This window comes from Bos indicus, chromosome 24 (genome assembly GCF_029378745.1).
Source record: "Bos indicus isolate NIAB-ARS_2022 breed Sahiwal x Tharparkar chromosome 24, NIAB-ARS_B.indTharparkar_mat_pri_1.0, whole genome shotgun sequence".
Lineage (NCBI taxonomy): Eukaryota > Metazoa > Chordata > Mammalia > Artiodactyla > Bovidae > Bos > Bos indicus.
In genome coordinates, this window is record NC_091783.1 from 37,175,838 (window position 1) to 37,194,349 (window position 18,512).

Here is an 18,512-nt window from a genome sequence, read left to right on the forward strand (position 1 = left end):
TGAGATTAACTAGTCATCACAGGTTACTGCGCTGGGACAGAATTGCTTATTGTGTGTTGCCTTTGTTAACTGCAGTGCAGGCAGAAATCTCTACTGTACAGAGGACTGATCTGATCTGTGCTCTGAATTGAACATCGGTTTAAAAAAAAAAGAAAAAACTTTTATGCTTTAGCAAATTATAGCTGCTAGTGGACTGAGTTCCCAAGTGAGAGTGAGGCCCATATCACAAGGGAAGTGACCAGCATTCTGATGACCTTTTAAGGAAGCAGAGTAAGGGACATCAAGGCAATGCTCTGTCCTCACCCACAAACTCACAGGACTCCCGTTCTACTTTCATCTTTACACAATTTTTCAATCACTTTGCTTCTATTCTATGTGCTATCTGGTGATTATAAACTGTAAGCCCAGGAGGCCAAGGACAGTGTCTGTCTTTTTCCACACTATCTCCCCAGCACAGTTCCTGATAGGTAGGTATACAATAAATATTTGAGCTAGTAAATGAATTACATTGTTGACCCAAGGGCCACTCTATCTCCCACTTTTTCAAGATGTACCAAAAAACTCAAGAGAAAATGTCTAAAATATTCTCACGTCACTTTTTTAGGCCCTTTTTCTCGGGTATGAGCAAAAGTATTAGTTTACAGGTTAAGGACTTAAAGCAAACTTAAAGCAAACAATAGAAATTGCACATAGGATGCTAAGAATATTATAAAAATGAAGTATATCAACACATGATACCTTCTAGGTTTCACTGCTTTGGGGACAAGCTCCATATATTCATTTCATCCCTACAGACACTTTGCCTCTGCCAGGTGAATGCATGCTCTGCTCTGTTTAGACGGGGCGGTGGTGGGCACATGACTACCAGATAGCAGCATTTGTGTAATTTTACACAGAAATGTCTTGACATGTATAGAAGAGAGTTTTCTAAAATATCGAGTTCCACAGATATTTCAGCAATCAACTGTGGAACACTGGAAAAAAAAAATGACATGAAAAACCTGAATGATAACATAAGAAATACAGTAAAATCCTAAAGTATATTTTGCATAGTAACAATCCTTACCAATATACGTCTTTTAGCAAATATTTGTGACTACTTAAAGAAACAGGGTACAGATTTGTAGCCCTTAAATATTTCAGAAAATAACTGCTTCTAAGTGCAAAACAAATTGACTAATACTCTCTTTGTAAGTTTTTTTTTTTACTTTAGCAACTTTAAATCATTCATAAACTATACATTTACAATTGGGCTACTATTATAGGACATCTTGTGGAGTTATTCAAATCATTAAGTTTCTTCAGTTATTAAATCTAACTTAAAAAGGATTTTCCCCTTGAAGAAGGTAAGGTAAGAAGGTAAGGTACAGTCCTCTTCCCATCCTTAACTCTTCCAGTCTTTCTACTCCACTAAAATGGATTTTTCTCAGCAAAACCATGAAGATTATGGCAATATTATATCTTCTTTAAAATTTCTGCAGCTCTGAATCCTCTGCTAATCCCCTGCTTCTGGAAAACTTTCTCTCTTCCATTTGGGGAGAAAAGAGAACCGGGTGTGAGACCTAACTCCGCCTGCAGGTAGGACTTAACCTCTCTGGGATGCATAAATAAAAGAGGAATACAAGAATATCCTACAGGGTTGTTGTGAGGAAAAATAAGACCCTGTATGTAGCAGCCCTTTGTAAACTGTAAAGTTTTAGAGACACAGTAGTGTATTGTGTTTGGCATGTAAAATTTCAGCTCGCCCTGTCCAAGCTCTCTCCCTGCTCTATTCACCTTCAACACAAGTATCTCCAATCCAACATTCAACATACACTTACTGAGTTCCTACCGTGCAATAAAGCACTATGCTAAGAGCTAAAGATCAAAAGAAGGAATAGTCAAGAGGAAGGAGGAAACCGTATAGGCTCAGCTGTCCCATTGTATTTGATAGAATAGAACAACCTTGAGACATATCATGTACAGAATAATCAAAAAGCTTGACATTTTTTTCAACCAAAGCTTTTTTTCTCATTTTCCTTTCTTTCTGCTTTTTCGCTTGCTAACTTTTAAGAATGTCAAGAAAGGAAACATACATTTTATCTAATTAAAAACTTTCAGAGCTGAACATGCTTTACAACAATGTGCCCTTGGAGACAATGAACCATCTTTTCCATCAGTACATTTAACATCAAAATGTGATGTAATAACAAAAATATTATATTTCTTAGTCTTCACCAGTGGAAAGGCTGACAGAAGCTCTTGAGTCCTTGATTTCTCCATTTACTGCCTAACCTCAGCAGAGATCCACAAGAGCATGTTCCTGGTCCTAAGCCCGAGAACTCTCCTACCCAGGGGAGCTTGGACGGACCATGAGTAATGCAAAGCCCCTTCCAAGGCTATAATCGTACCCTCCCCTCATCCTCTGTACTCCACCCTAGTCCTTCTAGGCTTTCCAAGGGCGAGAGTGAAAGTGTAGTGGCCCTGGGCCACACTGGAGAGAGGGGCAGTGAAAGGGAAGGAAAAGGGAGAAGAGATCCAAAATAGATGCTTGCTCCCCAACAAATCTTGCAGAAAAAGCACTTTTAACCTCTTTATACTTCCCTCTGAAACTTCCCTCTTTATGTCAAGTTCTACCCCACAGTCTAGTTGTATGTGCCTGAGGACTTCTTTAAACATCTAAATTACTTTTCCCTGGAAGGGAGGGACAAGCAAGCATGGTTCCATGAACCCACAGAGAGTAAAGAGTAAGCCTCTACATTATCAATTTAACCAGTTTGATCATGTTTTCTTTTATGAAGCTCAGTACTGAATTTGTCAAAATGATAAAAAACCATTCACAAAGGAGGAAACATAAGTGGCTATTTTTTTAAAATTTATCTGTGGGTGTGTATGTGTGTGTGTGCTCAGTCACTCAGTCCTGTCTCTTTTGCCACCCCATGGACTGTAACTGTCCTGGCTCCTCTGTCCATGGGATTTCCCAGGCAAGAATACTGGAGCAGGTTGCCATTTCCTACTCCAGGGGATCTTCCTGATCCAGGGATTAAACCCACTTCTCTAGTGTCTCCTGCATGGACAGGCAGATTCTTTACCACTGCGCCTCCTGGGAACACAAGATTTATTTGGATCTGCCCATATCTGCTATGTCTATTAAGCTTTTGGTTTTAGTTTCAATCTTGGTGAGCTAAGAGAACACAAATCTCTCCCTGTCAAATGGCCTGAGTACCTCTGAAACTCCACTTTAATTAGTCGAATTAGGTCAAAATACACGTAAAGATTAGTATTTAGAGAATAATTGCTACCAAGATGAAATCAATAGGAAGGAAACTTTACAATTGAAAAGAAGTAGATACAAGAAAATCTGTGTCCTCTCTCAATCTACCTAAAAACAGGGTCCCTTCTCTTTATCTGGAAGGACAAAGGTTAGTCCTCAGAGACAACCTTAGACCCTATCAGCCTGGAGAAGAACACCAGAGGAATCTACATAACAATCTTTACCAACTAGCCTTTCATCTCCACCCCTGGAAGCCTGAAACTGCTTTTCTTTGTCCTGCTATTTCTCCACAAATTTATTATTGTTTGTTGAAGATGCTATATAAGCTGGAATTCTAAACCACCTAGAGGAGTTACTCTTTTCCCTCTGGGCATCTCATGTGTAAATTATATATACATATGTATATATATATATTCATTATTCTATTGTTAAAAAAAAAATTTGTGGATTTGGGTCTTGTTTGATGGGAGTGAATGGGAATTTCAAACAAGATCCACTGGTTCTTGAGAATTTTACATCGGCAGACACAATACTAACATGGACTGAACAGGAGAGAGTATAAAATGAAAAAAGAAAAGGCTATCCAATCTCCCAAATTCTACGGACAGGAAGCAGGCCAATAAAATAATTCAACTGTAAATACATGCTACCTTTCATACAAAAGGAGAACTCAAACTATTAGGTATAAAATAAGCTACAAGGATCTATTATACAACATGGGGGATATAGCCAATATTTTGTAATAACTATAAACATGACATGTGCATGCGAAGTTGCTTTGGTCATGTCCGACTCTTTGCGACACTATGGACCATAGCCCACCAGGCTTGTGTTAGGGTTAGGGATTCTCCAGGCAAGAATATTGGAGTGGCATTATCAGAGAAAAGCAAATCAAAACCACAGTGAGGTACCATCTCACGCCAGTCAGAATGGCTGCTATCAAAAAGTCTACAAACAATGCTGGAGAGGATGCGGAGAAAAGGGAACCCTCTTACACTGTTGGTGGGAATGCAAACTAGTACAGCCACTATGGAGAACAGTGTGGAGATTCCTTAAAAAACTAGAAATAGAACTGCCATATGACCCAGTAATCCCACTGCTGGGCATACACACCGAGGAAACCAGAATTGAAAGAGACACGTGTACCCCAATGTTCATCGCAGCACTGTTTACAATAGCCAGGACATGGAAGCAACCTAGATGTCCATCAGCAGATGAATGGATAAGAAAGCTGTGGTACATATACACAATGGAATATTACCCAGCTATTAAAAAGAATGCATTTGAATCAGTTCTAATGAGGTGGATGAAACTGGAGCTTATTATACACAGTGAAATAAGTCAGAAGGGGTTCCCTGGTGGCTCAGAGGTTAAAGTATCTGCCCTCAATGCAGGAGACCCAGGTTCGATCCCTGGGTTGGGAAGATCCCCTGGAGAAGGAAATGGCAACCCACTCCAGTACTCTTTCCTGGAGAATCCCATAGAGGGAAGAGCCTGGTAGGCTACAGTCCACCGGGTCGCAAAGAGTCGGACACGACTGAGCTACTTCACTTCACTTAAGTCAGAAAGAAAAACACCAATACAGTATATTAACGCATATATATGGAATTTAGAAAGATGGTAACGATGACTCTATATGCGAGACAGCAAAAGAGACACAGATGTAAAGAACAGACTTTTGGACTCTGTGGGAGAAGGCGAGGGTGGGATGATTTGAGAGAATAGCATTGAAACATGTATATTATATGTGAAACAGATCACCAGTCCAGTTTCGATGCATGAGACAGGGTGCTCAGGGCTGGTGCACTGGGATAACCCTGAGGGATGGGATAGGGAGGGAGGTGGAAGGGGGGTTCAGGATAGGGAACACATGTATACCCATGGCTGATTCATGTCAATGTATGGCAAAAATCACTACAATATTGTAATTAGCCTCCAATCAAATTAATTAAAAAAAAAAAATACTGAAGTGGGTTGCCAAGCCCTCCTCCAGGGGATCTTCCCCACCCAGGGATTGAACCTACATCTCTTACATCTCTCTTACATCTCCTGTATTGGCAGGAGGGTTCTTTATTAGCACCACCTGGGAAGCCCATAAATGTGGTATAGCATTTTATAAACTGTGAACCACCATGTTGTACACCAGTAAATTACTGTAGATCAACTATACTTCAATGTTTCAAAAAAAATAATGACTCAAAGATGGAAACAAAAGCAGAGAGCAGAATCAGAGCTCAGAGGATGGGGCCAAGAACCCAAAATGCAGAGCTGAAAACCACACATTACTGCCTGGCCTTGAAGCTCTAATCAAGGAAGTCTGCCTGGAGTTTACCTGGCTGGACTTTTAAACTGCTTTGGATAAGGAGACAAGTAAAAATGCTATTTGCTCCCCATTCTCCCCTGTTTTTGAACTGGAAAAGCTGTAACTCTTATGCCAAGCCCATTCAACCACTATGGAAGTGTTGGAGGCAGGTCACATTTTCTTTAGTTCCACAGATCCACAGATGCAGAACTTTGCCCAGGAGCTGTACTTAATGGATTACACCAGAGCCTGTTCTAATCTGATTTAGATGATGAGATATGGGACTTTTAAGCGGGTAGAATTTATGAGAGACTCTGGACTTGAACTGATGCTGTAATGGAATGATTCCATTTCGAACCTGAGGACAGGGTAAATGTATTTCACTTGTGGGACAGACATGGATTGTTGGGGGTCAGGGGTTGGGTTGTTAGGCAGAATCTTAAGAATGAACTCCCAGTGACCTTCTTGCTTGTATAACCCTCTCCCCTTTGAGTTTGGTGGGGACCTGTGACATGATGAATTATCACTCCCATGACTATGTTTCATTGTATGAAAAAAGGGAGATTAACTAGGTGGGTCAATCTAATCACAAAAGCACTTTAAAAACAGAATTTTCTCTAGGTGGCAACACAAGGCAAAGTCAGAGAATCAAAGGGTAAGAAGCACTCAATGCGCTACTGTGACCTTGAAGATGGAGGGAGTCATGTGCAAGGATCAGAGGACAGCCTCTAGAAGTTGAGTTGACTCCTAGCCAATGGCCCCCAAGGAAACAACTGAATTTTGCTATCAATCTGAATGAACTTGAAAATGGATTCTTCCAGGGAGTTCCCAGGTGGTCTAGTGGTTAGGACTTGCTTTCACAGCTGTGGCCTGGCCTCAAGGCTACAAACGACCACTCATTCACCTTAGCTGTCATCCAAAGCTACCTCATTGCTGTGTCACAGTTATCTGATGACCAGGCCAAAAATTAATCCGCAAAAGTGGTTGAAAGAAAGTTTTCCTCATGCTCTCCACTCCTAGAGATCAATTCATTTTTATACAGCCCCAAGTATTTGCACTGATACTGAAAAAGTCCAATAATTTTCACTCAAGTTCACAAGAAGCCTTAGAAAATCTAGGTTAACTCCTTGGAATATTTAGAAGAAATATTCCATAAAATTATCATGGTATTCTGGTATTCTGACTTGCTTTCAAGCTGGAGCAGATTGATCAATAGAGTCATGAATTTAAGATTCTCTATGGAGTTTGGGGTTGGTCTACACAATTGAACACTGAAAGCAGATAACCAAGGTGCATCAAATTATTTGCACCTGTACTTCTGTCCAGTCCAAGCACCTCTTGCAGAAGGGCTTCCTTAAAAATGTGAATTAAAAAATGGCTATTCTGACTGAGGAAATACAATTGCATGGTAAATGTGCTAACAGCCCATGTTAAAGGGTTTAGCAGCCCAGCTGACTCTTGAGTAGCACACAGGCTGTCAGTCCAGCTAATGTCACTAAAATCCCTAACAAAAAAATATTGTGTTCAAAATCCAAGACTGACTGGCATCATATATTGAAAAAGTTATTTTGGATGACTACCTATGAACCATTCTAAATTTGCTTCAGGCCACATGGTGGATCCTGATTAGTAGCTGATAATGCTTACTATTAAGACCTCAAGTTCATTAGCAAACATGGTACAACATGAAGTGTCCCAACTGAGGAAACAGAATAGAATTCACGTCTTGGTTATCACTTATTAACCATGTCAGCTCACCTCTATGAACCTGTTCCCTCATTATAACTTCAACTTCATAAGACTGCTTTGAGGATAAAGTGACATAACTGAAGTAAAAGAACTCTGATAACCAGAAAACTATGCCAATAGTGTTGTGGTGCTTCCCAGCATGTGGTAACCCAATGGGACATGATATGAGTCAAATGAGGTGAATTAAGCAGCACCTTCTGCAGAAGGAAATGGCAACCCACTCCAGTGTTCTTGCCTGGAGAATCCCATGGACGGAGAAGCCTGGTAGGCTGCAGTCCATGGGGTCGCACAGAGTCGGACACGACTGAAGCGACTTGGCGGCAGCAGCAAGCAACATCTTCAATGAAGGGAAAGCCCTTTAAGGTGATTATAATCCTCCTCTGAATCACAGTCAGTAAAAAATCCATTGTCTCTCTGAAGCCAAATACATAAAAATTGCTGAAGATAGGTCTCTAGAGTTCCAAGCCTGAAAAGGTAAGATTTGGGGGCCTAGGGTTTTCTGGTGAGAGTGAGTTCGAGTCCAGAATCTTAACTAGAACAGGACAAGGCAGATAGAATCTACAAGGTCAGAACAAAGGCAGCAACTAAAGTAAGGCTCAAAGTTAAGACTCTGAAACTCACATACTCAAAGAATGAACAAACTTCAAAAACAGCATTTTTATTTGGCAAAATCAGCAAACAAATTGGCAATCCTGACAGTCAGTCAGTCATTTCAATCTAACGTTTTACTTAGTAGATAAACATTTATAGAAAATCTGTAAATAGTATAAACACTTTTCTCAAAATGCTAAAAGGCCAAACACAATAGATTACATAGTCTATGTTTTCATCTGTATGAAATTCTAAAAAATGCAAAACTAATGATACAAAACAAATCATTATTTGCCAGTGGCAAAGGTGGGAGGATATGACTGACCGCAAATGGACACATGAATTTCAGGGGATGAAGGAAATGTTCTATATAATGTTTATGGTTGTAGACAGACATCTATATATACATCTTCAAAACTCACTGAATTCTACACTGAAAACTGGAGAATGTTACTCTGTGAAAAAATATACATCAAAAAAAATTGTAAAGGTTACACATAAGTCAGCATGCTTTTCAAAGAATCATTCCAGTAAAAATATTTTACTTGTAAAAAAAATATTTGTAGAAAATCTGGAAATAAGATATAAAATTTTTTCACAATCATAAGCAGCGGTTACTTTGTTTTTTTACTTTAATTTTCTAATTTAAATTTTATATTGGGGTATAGTTGATTTACAATGTTGTTAGTTTCAGGGGTACAGCAGTGATTCAGTTATACACATATATACATCCATTCTTTTTCAGATTCCCTTCCCATATAGGTTGTTTTAGAACACTGAATATAGTTCCCTGTACTATACAGTAGGTCCTTGTTGATTATTTTGTGTATCTGTTAATCCCAAACTCCTAATTTATTACCCCCCCCCAGCCTTTCTCCTTTGCTAACCATATATTTGTTTTCAAAGACTATAAGTCTGTTTCTGTTTTGTAAATAAATGCATTTGTATCAACTTTTTAGACTTCATATAAGTGGTATTGTATGCAATTTGTCTTTCTCTGACTTATTTCACTTAGTAAAATAATCTCTAGGTCCATCCACATTGCCCCAGATGGTATTATTTCTTTTTTATGGCTAACAGTCTACTGTACGTATATCACATCTTCTTTATCCATTCCTCTGTCGATGGACATTTAGGCTGCTTCCATGTTTAGACTGCTGTGAATAATGCCACAGTGAACACAGGGATGCATGTATCTTTTTGAACTATGGTTTTCTCTGGATATGAGCCCAGGAATGGGATTGCTGGATCACATGGTAGATTTTGGTTTTTAAGCAATGTCCATACTATTCTCCATAGTGGTTGTATCAATTTACATTCCCAACACTGCAAGAGGGTTCCCTTTTCTCCACACCCTCTTCTATTGTTTGTAGACTTTTGATGATGGTCATTCTGACCAGTGAGGTGATACCTCACTTCTTTAAAAATTAGCAATGCCGAGCATCTTTACATGTGTTTTTTGGCCATCTGTATGTATTTTTTGGAGAAATGCCTATTTACATCTGCCCTTTTTTTTTTGGACTGGGTTATTTTTGGGTTTTTGATATTGAGCTGCAAGAGCTATTTGTATTATTTTGGAGATTAATCTTTGTTGGTCACTTCATTTACAAATATTAAAATATTCTTCCATTCTGTGAGTTGTCTTTTCACTTTGCTTATGGTTGCCTTTACTGTGCAAAAGCTTTTAAGCTTAATTGGGTCCCATTTCTGTATTTTTTTTTAAATTTTCATTGTCTATGAGGTAGATCCAAAAAAATATTGCTGCAATTTATGTCAAAGACTATTATGCCTATGTTTTCCTATAAGAGTTTATAGTATCTGGTCTTACATTTAGGCCTTTAATCCATTTTGAGTTTACTTTTGTGTACAGTGTTAGAGAATATTCTAACTTCCTTCTTTAATATATAGCTGTGTTCCCAGTGTCACTTACTGAAGAGACTGTCTTTTCTCCATTGTATATTCTTGCCTCCTTTATTGTAGATTAACTAACCACAGGTGCATGGGTTTATATCTAGGCATTCCATCTTGTTCCATTGATCTATATTTCTGTTTCTGTTCCAGTACAATACTGCTTTGATTACTGTAGCTTTGTAGTATAGTTTAAAGTCAGGGAGCCTGATTTCTCCAACTCCATTTTTCTTTGTCAGAATTGCTTTGGATATCCTGAGTTTTTCACGTTTCCATACAAATTTTAAAATTTTTGTTCCAGCTCTGTGAAAAATTCTATTGATAATCTGTTAGGGATTGCACTGAATCTGTACATTGCCTTGGGTAGTATAGTAATTTTGACAATATTGAGTCTTCCAATCCAAGAAGTATGTCTTTCCATCTGTTTGTGTCATATTCCATCTCTTTCATCAGCATGTCACAGTTTTTGGAGTTTTTCCTAGCTTTTTCCTGTAGTTGATTTCTAATCTCATAGTATTGTGGTTGGAAAATATGTTTGATGTGATTTCAACTTTTTAAAATTTACTGAGGTTTGTTTTGAGATCCAGCATGTGATCCATCCATAGAGTGTTCCAAGTGCACTAGAGAAGAATGTGTATTCTGCTGCTTTCAGATGGAATAGTCTATAAATATCAATTAAGTTCAAGCAATGTTTACTTTATAACATTATAAGAATTTTTTTTTTCCTTCTAGAGGAACAAGCAAAAGTAAAAAGTACTTGAAAAGTGACCGTGAATGCAATTTAAAACCCTCCAAAAAAAGTCTCATAAACTCAGTACAATGATGTGGTACTTGACAGGTCTTTGAATGTTTTCCAGAATGTAACACTAAACAAGAAGTTCTAAATTCAGGTTGTACAGGAGTCAAGTAGAACATATAACTGATTGGCATGGGGCAAGGTTACTGAAGTAAGCTGGAGAGTACATGGCCCTTCCCAAATGAGTTGGCATCACTGGGTCCCACAGACTGATGTCAGGAAAAAGTACAGACTATTGTATAGCCAGAGTTGCTGATAATTAAAGACTTAGTATGTGAAATTTCCTGATTTCTTGAAATTCTCTGATGGTTCAAAATTTTTTTTACACCACCATGTGGGCTAAACAAAACGCATCCATATGCAGAATTATGACTTCAGGTCCATAACGCATGCTTTCTGAACTTTTTCAATAACAAAGTCTTACCTTCTTTCAAACGGCTTACTTCTTTCATTTGTAGAGAGTCCAGGATAATGTGGAATACTAGTGCACCTGAAGTAAAATTCATCTTGAAATTATATGATGGTCAGTCACTTCTAGTCACTTTGCTGAAAAGCAAAGTTCTGTTTACATCTCTAAGCATACTGGTTGGTAAAAAAAGGAAAATATAAATCAGAATGAAAGGAGAAGGAGTGAGGAAAAACTGAAGAAAAACACAATTTTAGGAGCCTAGTCAGCTTTTAGACTTCAGAGCAACAAAATAATCCATGTGTTGAAATTTGAGAACTTCATTGCCCCAACTAGTCCAACCCGGCTGTAAATTTCGAGCAAACAATTCCAAACATTCTCCCTCTGGCTTGATATAGTCTTTTAGAACCTCTGTCCAAAAACAAGAAAAGAAAAAAAAAAACACAAAACTTATTATTAAGGAAGGAATCAAAGTCCTTTAGTAGTTAAGAGGAGAAAAGCAGAGATGTTTCCTTAAAAAAGAAAAACAGCAAGTTAACTTCAAGGATTTCATCATAGACTTCACTATTTGTAGTTAGAAAGTCATTTGAAATAAACACCCCTGAGATCGAGAACAATACCATCAGAACTTTCAATAGTCCTAATTTATCACTTTTCATTTTTAGAGGAGAAAGGAAGATTTTAACACCCACACCGGTGACTTTTCAGTTTTCCAATAATGCTGACATAGCTCCCGAGTACTAGCTTAATTTATTTTTTAATAAATGTAATCCATGCATGGACAAAAGTACATAGGAATAATACAAAGACAATCCACTTTACAAACTAAGATAAATATCATTGTACGTCTCCACAAAAACATAGTTAAGTGTTAAGAGTTGGAAACACAGATAAATATTCAGAACATATACCTAACAAATAACTCTTACCTCCTCAGCTATAATTTGGCAGTACTGAGAACACTCCTTCACTTCCAAATTACAGATACTTCTTTACCTAAAATTTCACTGTATTATTTCTACAGTTAAATATTCCTTGTTCAATATATTCATAACTACTGAACACTGTATTTGTTGGGAAAATGGCATCTCATCTATACATTGGCTAGATAGCTATAATCTACACTAACAGAAGCTTTTTTTTAAGCACATGCTCATTTGAATGACAAATATTTAAATCAGTTTAACCTTGATCATGTTGCTGGTTAGCTTATTCTTCAACAGGAACTTAGTATGAAAATAACAATTCAAGTATGAAAAGTCATTATAACAGGCAAAATATAGTTCCTAATGGCTTTATAGGATTGAGCTTTAAAGAAATCCATCAAATTCTCTTTAGGAATGATAAGGGTTTCTTAGAAATACTTCATAGAGGTTAGATTTAAAAGCTAATATATGAAAAATTTTATATTTCATAATGTTCTTTAGTTGCTCTCACAACAAAATAATTGTTTGTCTGAAAGCACTGATCCTGTCTATCAAAAATCAAAGAATCAAATGTATTCATTGCCTACAACTCAAACAAACTCAAATCTGGACTTTGATAGCTTCTAGGAGATGCTGACATGAGACTTCTAGTCCTTTCGTAACTATGTAACTAAATGCTACTAAACTTGAGTGAGAAACATTTCCCCAAAGTCTTGAAGGACAATAAACTTTTATATCACTTTTCCATGTTTTGCCCCATGAATTCAATGCCTCACCAGGCTCAACTCACTTTTAAAGTGGTCTAACATTATACTGAAGCAAGGTTTTGTTTTCTTGTTTCTGCTTGTTTGTTCAGTTCTTCAGTACAAAGATGTTAATGACTCTACTTTGGCATTTTAAACTGGAATCCAAACTGGAATCAGCCAATCAAAAATATTTACTATTTCTGAGCACCCATTATAAGCGCTACGGGACTTAAAAGAAACAGATATCCATGTTTTCTAAGACTTCACAAACTAACAGAAAAAGATGGTCAGGTATTTGAAGTGAAAAAAATACATAAAACCTAAACCCATTTATCATCTCCCACTTTATCAATGGAACACATTTTGGCATCACTTTTTTCCTTTTTAGTTGCAAAACACAGAAAATCAAGGAGTGAAGTTTTTACAGTGCTAACTACATATGTTTAATTTCAAAACAAAGCAAAAGAAACAGAAGAAAATTAATGGAAATGTTTTATTCTTACTAATTTTAAATATCAATTTAAATGAAAATGCAAGATCTTAAAAGTTCTCATCACAGGAAAAAACATTGTAATTATGTGTAGACTTATTGTGACCAGTGAAAATGTACATATACCTTGAATCATTATGTTATACACCTGAAACTAATATGGTGTTATATGGCATTTATATCTCAATTTTTAAAAGTAAATTCACATGTATAAATTTAAATATGACATATATATAAATAATTACATAACATCTGGCATTAGTAAAACATACTTCTAACCAATGGAGAGGAAATAATTTATATATAGCTAGTTCATTCCCCTTCTGCTTGGGAGCAAGAGGCAGCTGGGGGGAAAGTACTCATATGTCAGTGCATAGAATCTCATACAAACTGTTAGTGAGTAAAGCAGTGAAAAGCAGCAGAAATTTCTCTAAGGAGCAATATAAAAAACAAAATTTTGATTCAAATACTTTTATTTCATTATATTCCTACCTTAAATCTTTAAACTTAAAAGATTATAAATTTACATTAGGCTGGAAAGCCATAGCTATTGTTGGCTTATGTTTCAATCTACAGGAAGAAATTTCAAAACTTAAAAAGAGTAAATGCATCATTTTGATATGGAATATGCTGCCAATTTGGTGTTTTTTATATTTTGCAGTAGAAAAAACAAACTAAAACTTGTTTGAAAAAAAAAAAAAAAACACCTTGGTGCTTTTAGAAGCTAAGGAGAGAGGAGATCATTTCATTCTGTGAATTTGCAAAAAGCACTTTAAGAATATTTACATGTAAAAGTTCTAAGCATTACATAGACAGCATGTATTATACCAAATCCTAGGGTTATAATTTCAGAGTAAAATATAGGCAGAAATCTGAAAGTTGCTTTCTGATGGCTTCATGTAGGTCTACATCCAAAACACAGACACTTGCTATACAGAAACATGAACTCAAAAATAAAGGATTATAAATACTGCTTGTCTACCAGTACTTCACCAAAACATAAGGATTACGTATATTGAATCATGCAAAAAATTTCTCCCCAAAATCTAACTTTTCTTTTTAAGTAGTCTCAATCCTAAAAATGTGTTTGTGCTGCTCTCTACTGGGAATACAGAAGAACTGCACTTCATAAATAGAAGCTATAAAATATAGGGCTAATTTTTATTAATAGTAATAAAACACTAATTTTAATCACTATTTTATAAAACCTTGTATCTTAAGACTCATCTTTAAACATAATCTGTGTAAAATGAATTGAGAAATAGTTTAACCATCATTTGGGAATGAAAGGTTTTTTGGGTCTGGCTTTTGGATTTTTAAAAGTAAAAAAAATAAGCTCTAAAGACAAACCCTTTATTAAACTTTGATACTCACCAAATGATAAAGAAAATTCCAATGAGAAGAATACAACTTAGATTTCCTCCACTGCGTATAACTGGTAGCAAACATAATTTTTTTCTCAAAGAACAGTACAGATTTTCCATTTAAGTCAAATGTTTACTTGCATTAAAGACTCTATCACAGTCCAAAGTTTAAAGGCAATTATTCACTGAGAATGCCTCTAGGTCAAAAAATGGATCAACAGGTAGACATCTGAATATTTCTCAAATGAATTAACACTAAAGATTCTTCTGCATAGGAAATCTAAGATACGAGAAATCTGGAGTGTTACCAATAAACATCCTTTTGGGAATGTGAATTCACCTTCCTATGTATCCTAGCTCATGAACTTTGAATGTCAAATTTAGTATTTCTCAAGGACTTATATTCGTTCCTATTTTTTTATTCTTTCAGTTGAAAAACTTAGCATTTACTGATCTTCTACTATGTGTGACAGACTCTCAAATGCAACCAATCCTCACAGCTCTGAAAGACTAAATATCATTATTTGCTCTTCAAACAACGACTCTGAGGTGGAAAATTATGAGTAACTCGCTCAAGTAGCAGAGCCAGGATTCAAGGTCTTTTAGGTCAATCTGAAAAGCCAAAACTTTCCACTATTCCTTGCTGTTTAGTTTCATTAAATGATGAACATCATACTAAAACATTAAGACTAGTAAGAACTGCAGGATACTACTACCTTTCCAACGGTTCAGAAAAGCAACACTACTCAACATAAAACTGAAACTGTCTACCATATATCAAGGGAATTGTAAGCATCTCTCTGACTGCTTTCTAAGCTCTAGGCTTTAGAACAAACAAGGGGTGGAGCCCTGACAATACAATAACGCCCCCAGAACTACAGTCCTCAGAAGTACCACCAGTCTTCACTCGGTTGTGCCAGTGATGGGATAAGAGCCCCATTAGTCAGGGGACCCTAAAACACAGTGGGAGAAGAAAGACTGAGGTAAGGTAAGACGAGTCTACACAGTCACCTGGGTGTTCACACGGCTCCATCTCCGCTTCAACAGAGTTTGGACCTAACAGACCCTTTTTCCAGCCACCCTCTAGACTTCTTTCAGGTCACAACCTCCAAGACCATTCAGCACCATTTTTGCGGTGAGCCCCTTACTGCCAACCACAATGATGCGCTCCTAGACCCATAAGAATTATTCCACCCAGCGGAGGAGGTGGTCAGCCACTGCTGGGCGGGTCTCCAACACCCACCTCTCTGTGGGCTTTGATTCGAGGCCACGATGTGCCCCTGGAGGGCTCCCGACCCGCTCCTCCCATGTGCTGGCCCGGCAGCCTCTGAAGATGCAGAGCCAGCACAGTGGCAGTGGCAGCGCCCTCCTCTTCCCTGACACGCCCGAGCCGCCCCCAGACAAGTGGGACAAAGCACTGTATGCTGCCACAGGCCTGGAGAAGGCTGCTCTGGATCTGCGCGCCCTCGGTTCTGCCCACATAGATCCCCCATCTCTCTGCCTTCCTGAAGCGCCACCTCCTGGATGTGGTGACCACCTGACCAACCTCTGCAGGCCAGCCAGGTTGGTACCTCCTGGAAAGGCTGACGCTCCCACAGCACAAGAGGCCAGCGAGCCCAGCTCCACTCGAAGGCCAGGCTCCCCCACCTGATGTCAGGGCCTCTGGCTGAGCCCCTCCCGGGTTAACCACCTGGAGCCCTTTCCCCAAAGCCAGGGACCAAATGCAAACAATAAAAGGTTTCTGGAGCAAAAAAAGAAAAAAAAAACAACAATCAATTCTCTATCTCACCAATTCTTCTATATGATTTTAGAATATTAATTAAAATAACACATATCATATTGAATTTCCAAATCTCTAGACCATTCAAATGCAACATTCAATCCTTTTGTCAATTTCATAAAAGTCATAACAATTCTATTTTATAGAAACATACCAGCAAGAGGTGGCTTATGTGAATGGAGCGTACAGGGCACACTGACAATTAACTTGTGGTCTGGAATGGGCAGCTCTTTTACATCTGCATTCCTACTGAAACAGAACAACAACGTAATTGTATTTTAAAGGACAATTTATTACATTTAAGCCACAGTTGCCTTTGATTTCTTTTCACCTTTCAAATAGCACCTCCATTCATAATAATTTAAGAAGAGAAATAATAATGGAAATCAACAATTTAAGTATTAAGAAATTTCAGATAGTTTTCTCTTCTACAATAATAACTATTGCACATTAGATAAAGCAAATGATAATATACAATTTCATGTGCCATTAGCATTCACACTTTTCTTGTTTGGGCCATTTCCAGATTTTCAAAAATGTAAAAATTAAGGAAAACCAATGATTACTGTGTTAAGTTTTGAAAGCCTGAAAATTAATACATTTATACAATTTTGAAAAATCACCCTTCCTACCTTAATAGTAAAGCAGCTTTTTCTCGAACTCTTCCCAATATAAGACCTTCATAAGGCTTTTTGTGTGGAGAATCTAATGGGAACACAAACTCTCCTGAACTGGTGATCTGACAAAAAGGAGACAGAAACAAAAACAACCCATACACCTGTAAATCCCATACACCAGGAAAGGATTGTTTTTTTTTCCTTCCAGTATACAGTTTCTACCAAAGAAAAAGAATTATTAAACCTCAAGGCTACTGCTATCCAATAAAAATATAATGTGGGCCACAGATGGAAGCCCATGTAATTTAAAATTTCTAGTACCAACATTTAAAAAAAGCAAGAAGAATGAGGCAAAATTCATTTTAACTATATTTTAATTTTAAATTATTTTTAATTTAATGTAACATATCTAAAATATTATCATTTTAGTATGTAGCCAATTCAAAAAATTACTGAGGTATGTTACAGTCTTTCATATTAAGTATTTTAAATCCAAAATGTGACATTTATTAGCTCATCTCAACGTGGACCAGTCACCTTTCAAGTGCTGAAGAGCTACACATAGCTAGTGACACACCACACCATACCATACCATAGTGGGCAGGGCAGCTTTACACGACTAAAAAATTATTTTAAATTTCTATCATCTTGCACATAAAACTCTTGGTTTTTCATTAAAATATGTTACTAGAAACCATGCCATCATTTATTCATTTGTTCATTCAAATAACATTTACCTGTATTACTAGCAATGTGACTAAGTACATGACAATAAAGTATTTTCCTTTATTTACAGGAAACAGTATCATTAAATACTGTCAAGAGCTAAAATTAATAATGAAAGTAGCTTGGGAACTGATGAGACAGACAATGCAAGTTCTAACCTCTTGGCATTAAAAATCCAGAAATTCAATCTCATCATTTCATCCTGGAGTGATTGATCAGACTCCCAGAGACTCACTCCAACTAATCAAACTCAAAACACAATTTAAAATAATATTCAATTAGTTAATTAAGCATGGAGGCAGATATTTTCACTGTCATAATACTCATATCTATCCTCTATGGAATCCTTTAGCATATATCAAGGTACTAAAAACCAAACCAGTAAAGTCCTTTTATCTCCTCTAGGGCCTACGAATAGCAACAGCTATTCCACACAGTGCTGTATAAACACTGGCAAATTCTGATGCTTTGGATGTCCTTTATACTCAATGCAGACTACTCCATCTGATGTAACAATATGTGCAAACACCTAACAAGTATTTCATATTTTTACATATTTTACATATTTCATAAATAAGTAAAACATATTTTTGTTTTAAACTATCATACCACCTCTTAGAACTGATTCCTACCAGAAATGAACAGTCTTAGTTTTCATGTATTAACATTTTACTGGTTTTAATTTCAGAAGGTAACGTTTTCCTGACTTTGGTCCCAGTTTCTGACTATGAAAAGAAAGGACTGTCGTAACAGAGTAGAATGGAGTTTTATATGCCCGTAACGATCCTATTGCAAATCAACCAGAGCTAAGCCCAAAGTACAACTGTAAAAGCAAACAATTATCAGCACTTGTTTGCC

The 18,512-nt window shown here is 37.1% G+C and overlaps 1 protein-coding gene across 6 annotated transcripts in view; it reads right to left on the reverse strand.

The window, feature by feature from the left end:
* Positions 1-7,946: 7,946 nt before the first annotated feature.
* METTL4 (methyltransferase 4, N6-adenosine) overlaps positions 7,947-18,512 on the reverse strand; it is a 29,214-nt gene continuing 18,648 nt past the window's right edge. For 4 of the 6 annotated variants that reach the window (XM_070778866.1, XM_019986981.2, XM_070778864.1 and 1 more), the window contains exons 8-10: positions 16,944-17,050; positions 16,466-16,560; positions 7,947-11,416 (exon numbers count right to left, since the gene is read on the reverse strand). In XM_070778866.1, the coding sequence (XP_070634967.1) occupies positions 11,271-11,416; positions 16,466-16,560; positions 16,944-17,050 (348 nt within the window). In that variant the 3' untranslated portion in view covers positions 7,947-11,270. The remainder of the gene's footprint in view (positions 11,417-16,465; positions 16,561-16,943; positions 17,051-18,512) is intronic. The other 2 variants (XM_019986982.2, XM_070778865.1) reach the window with 2 other exon arrangements.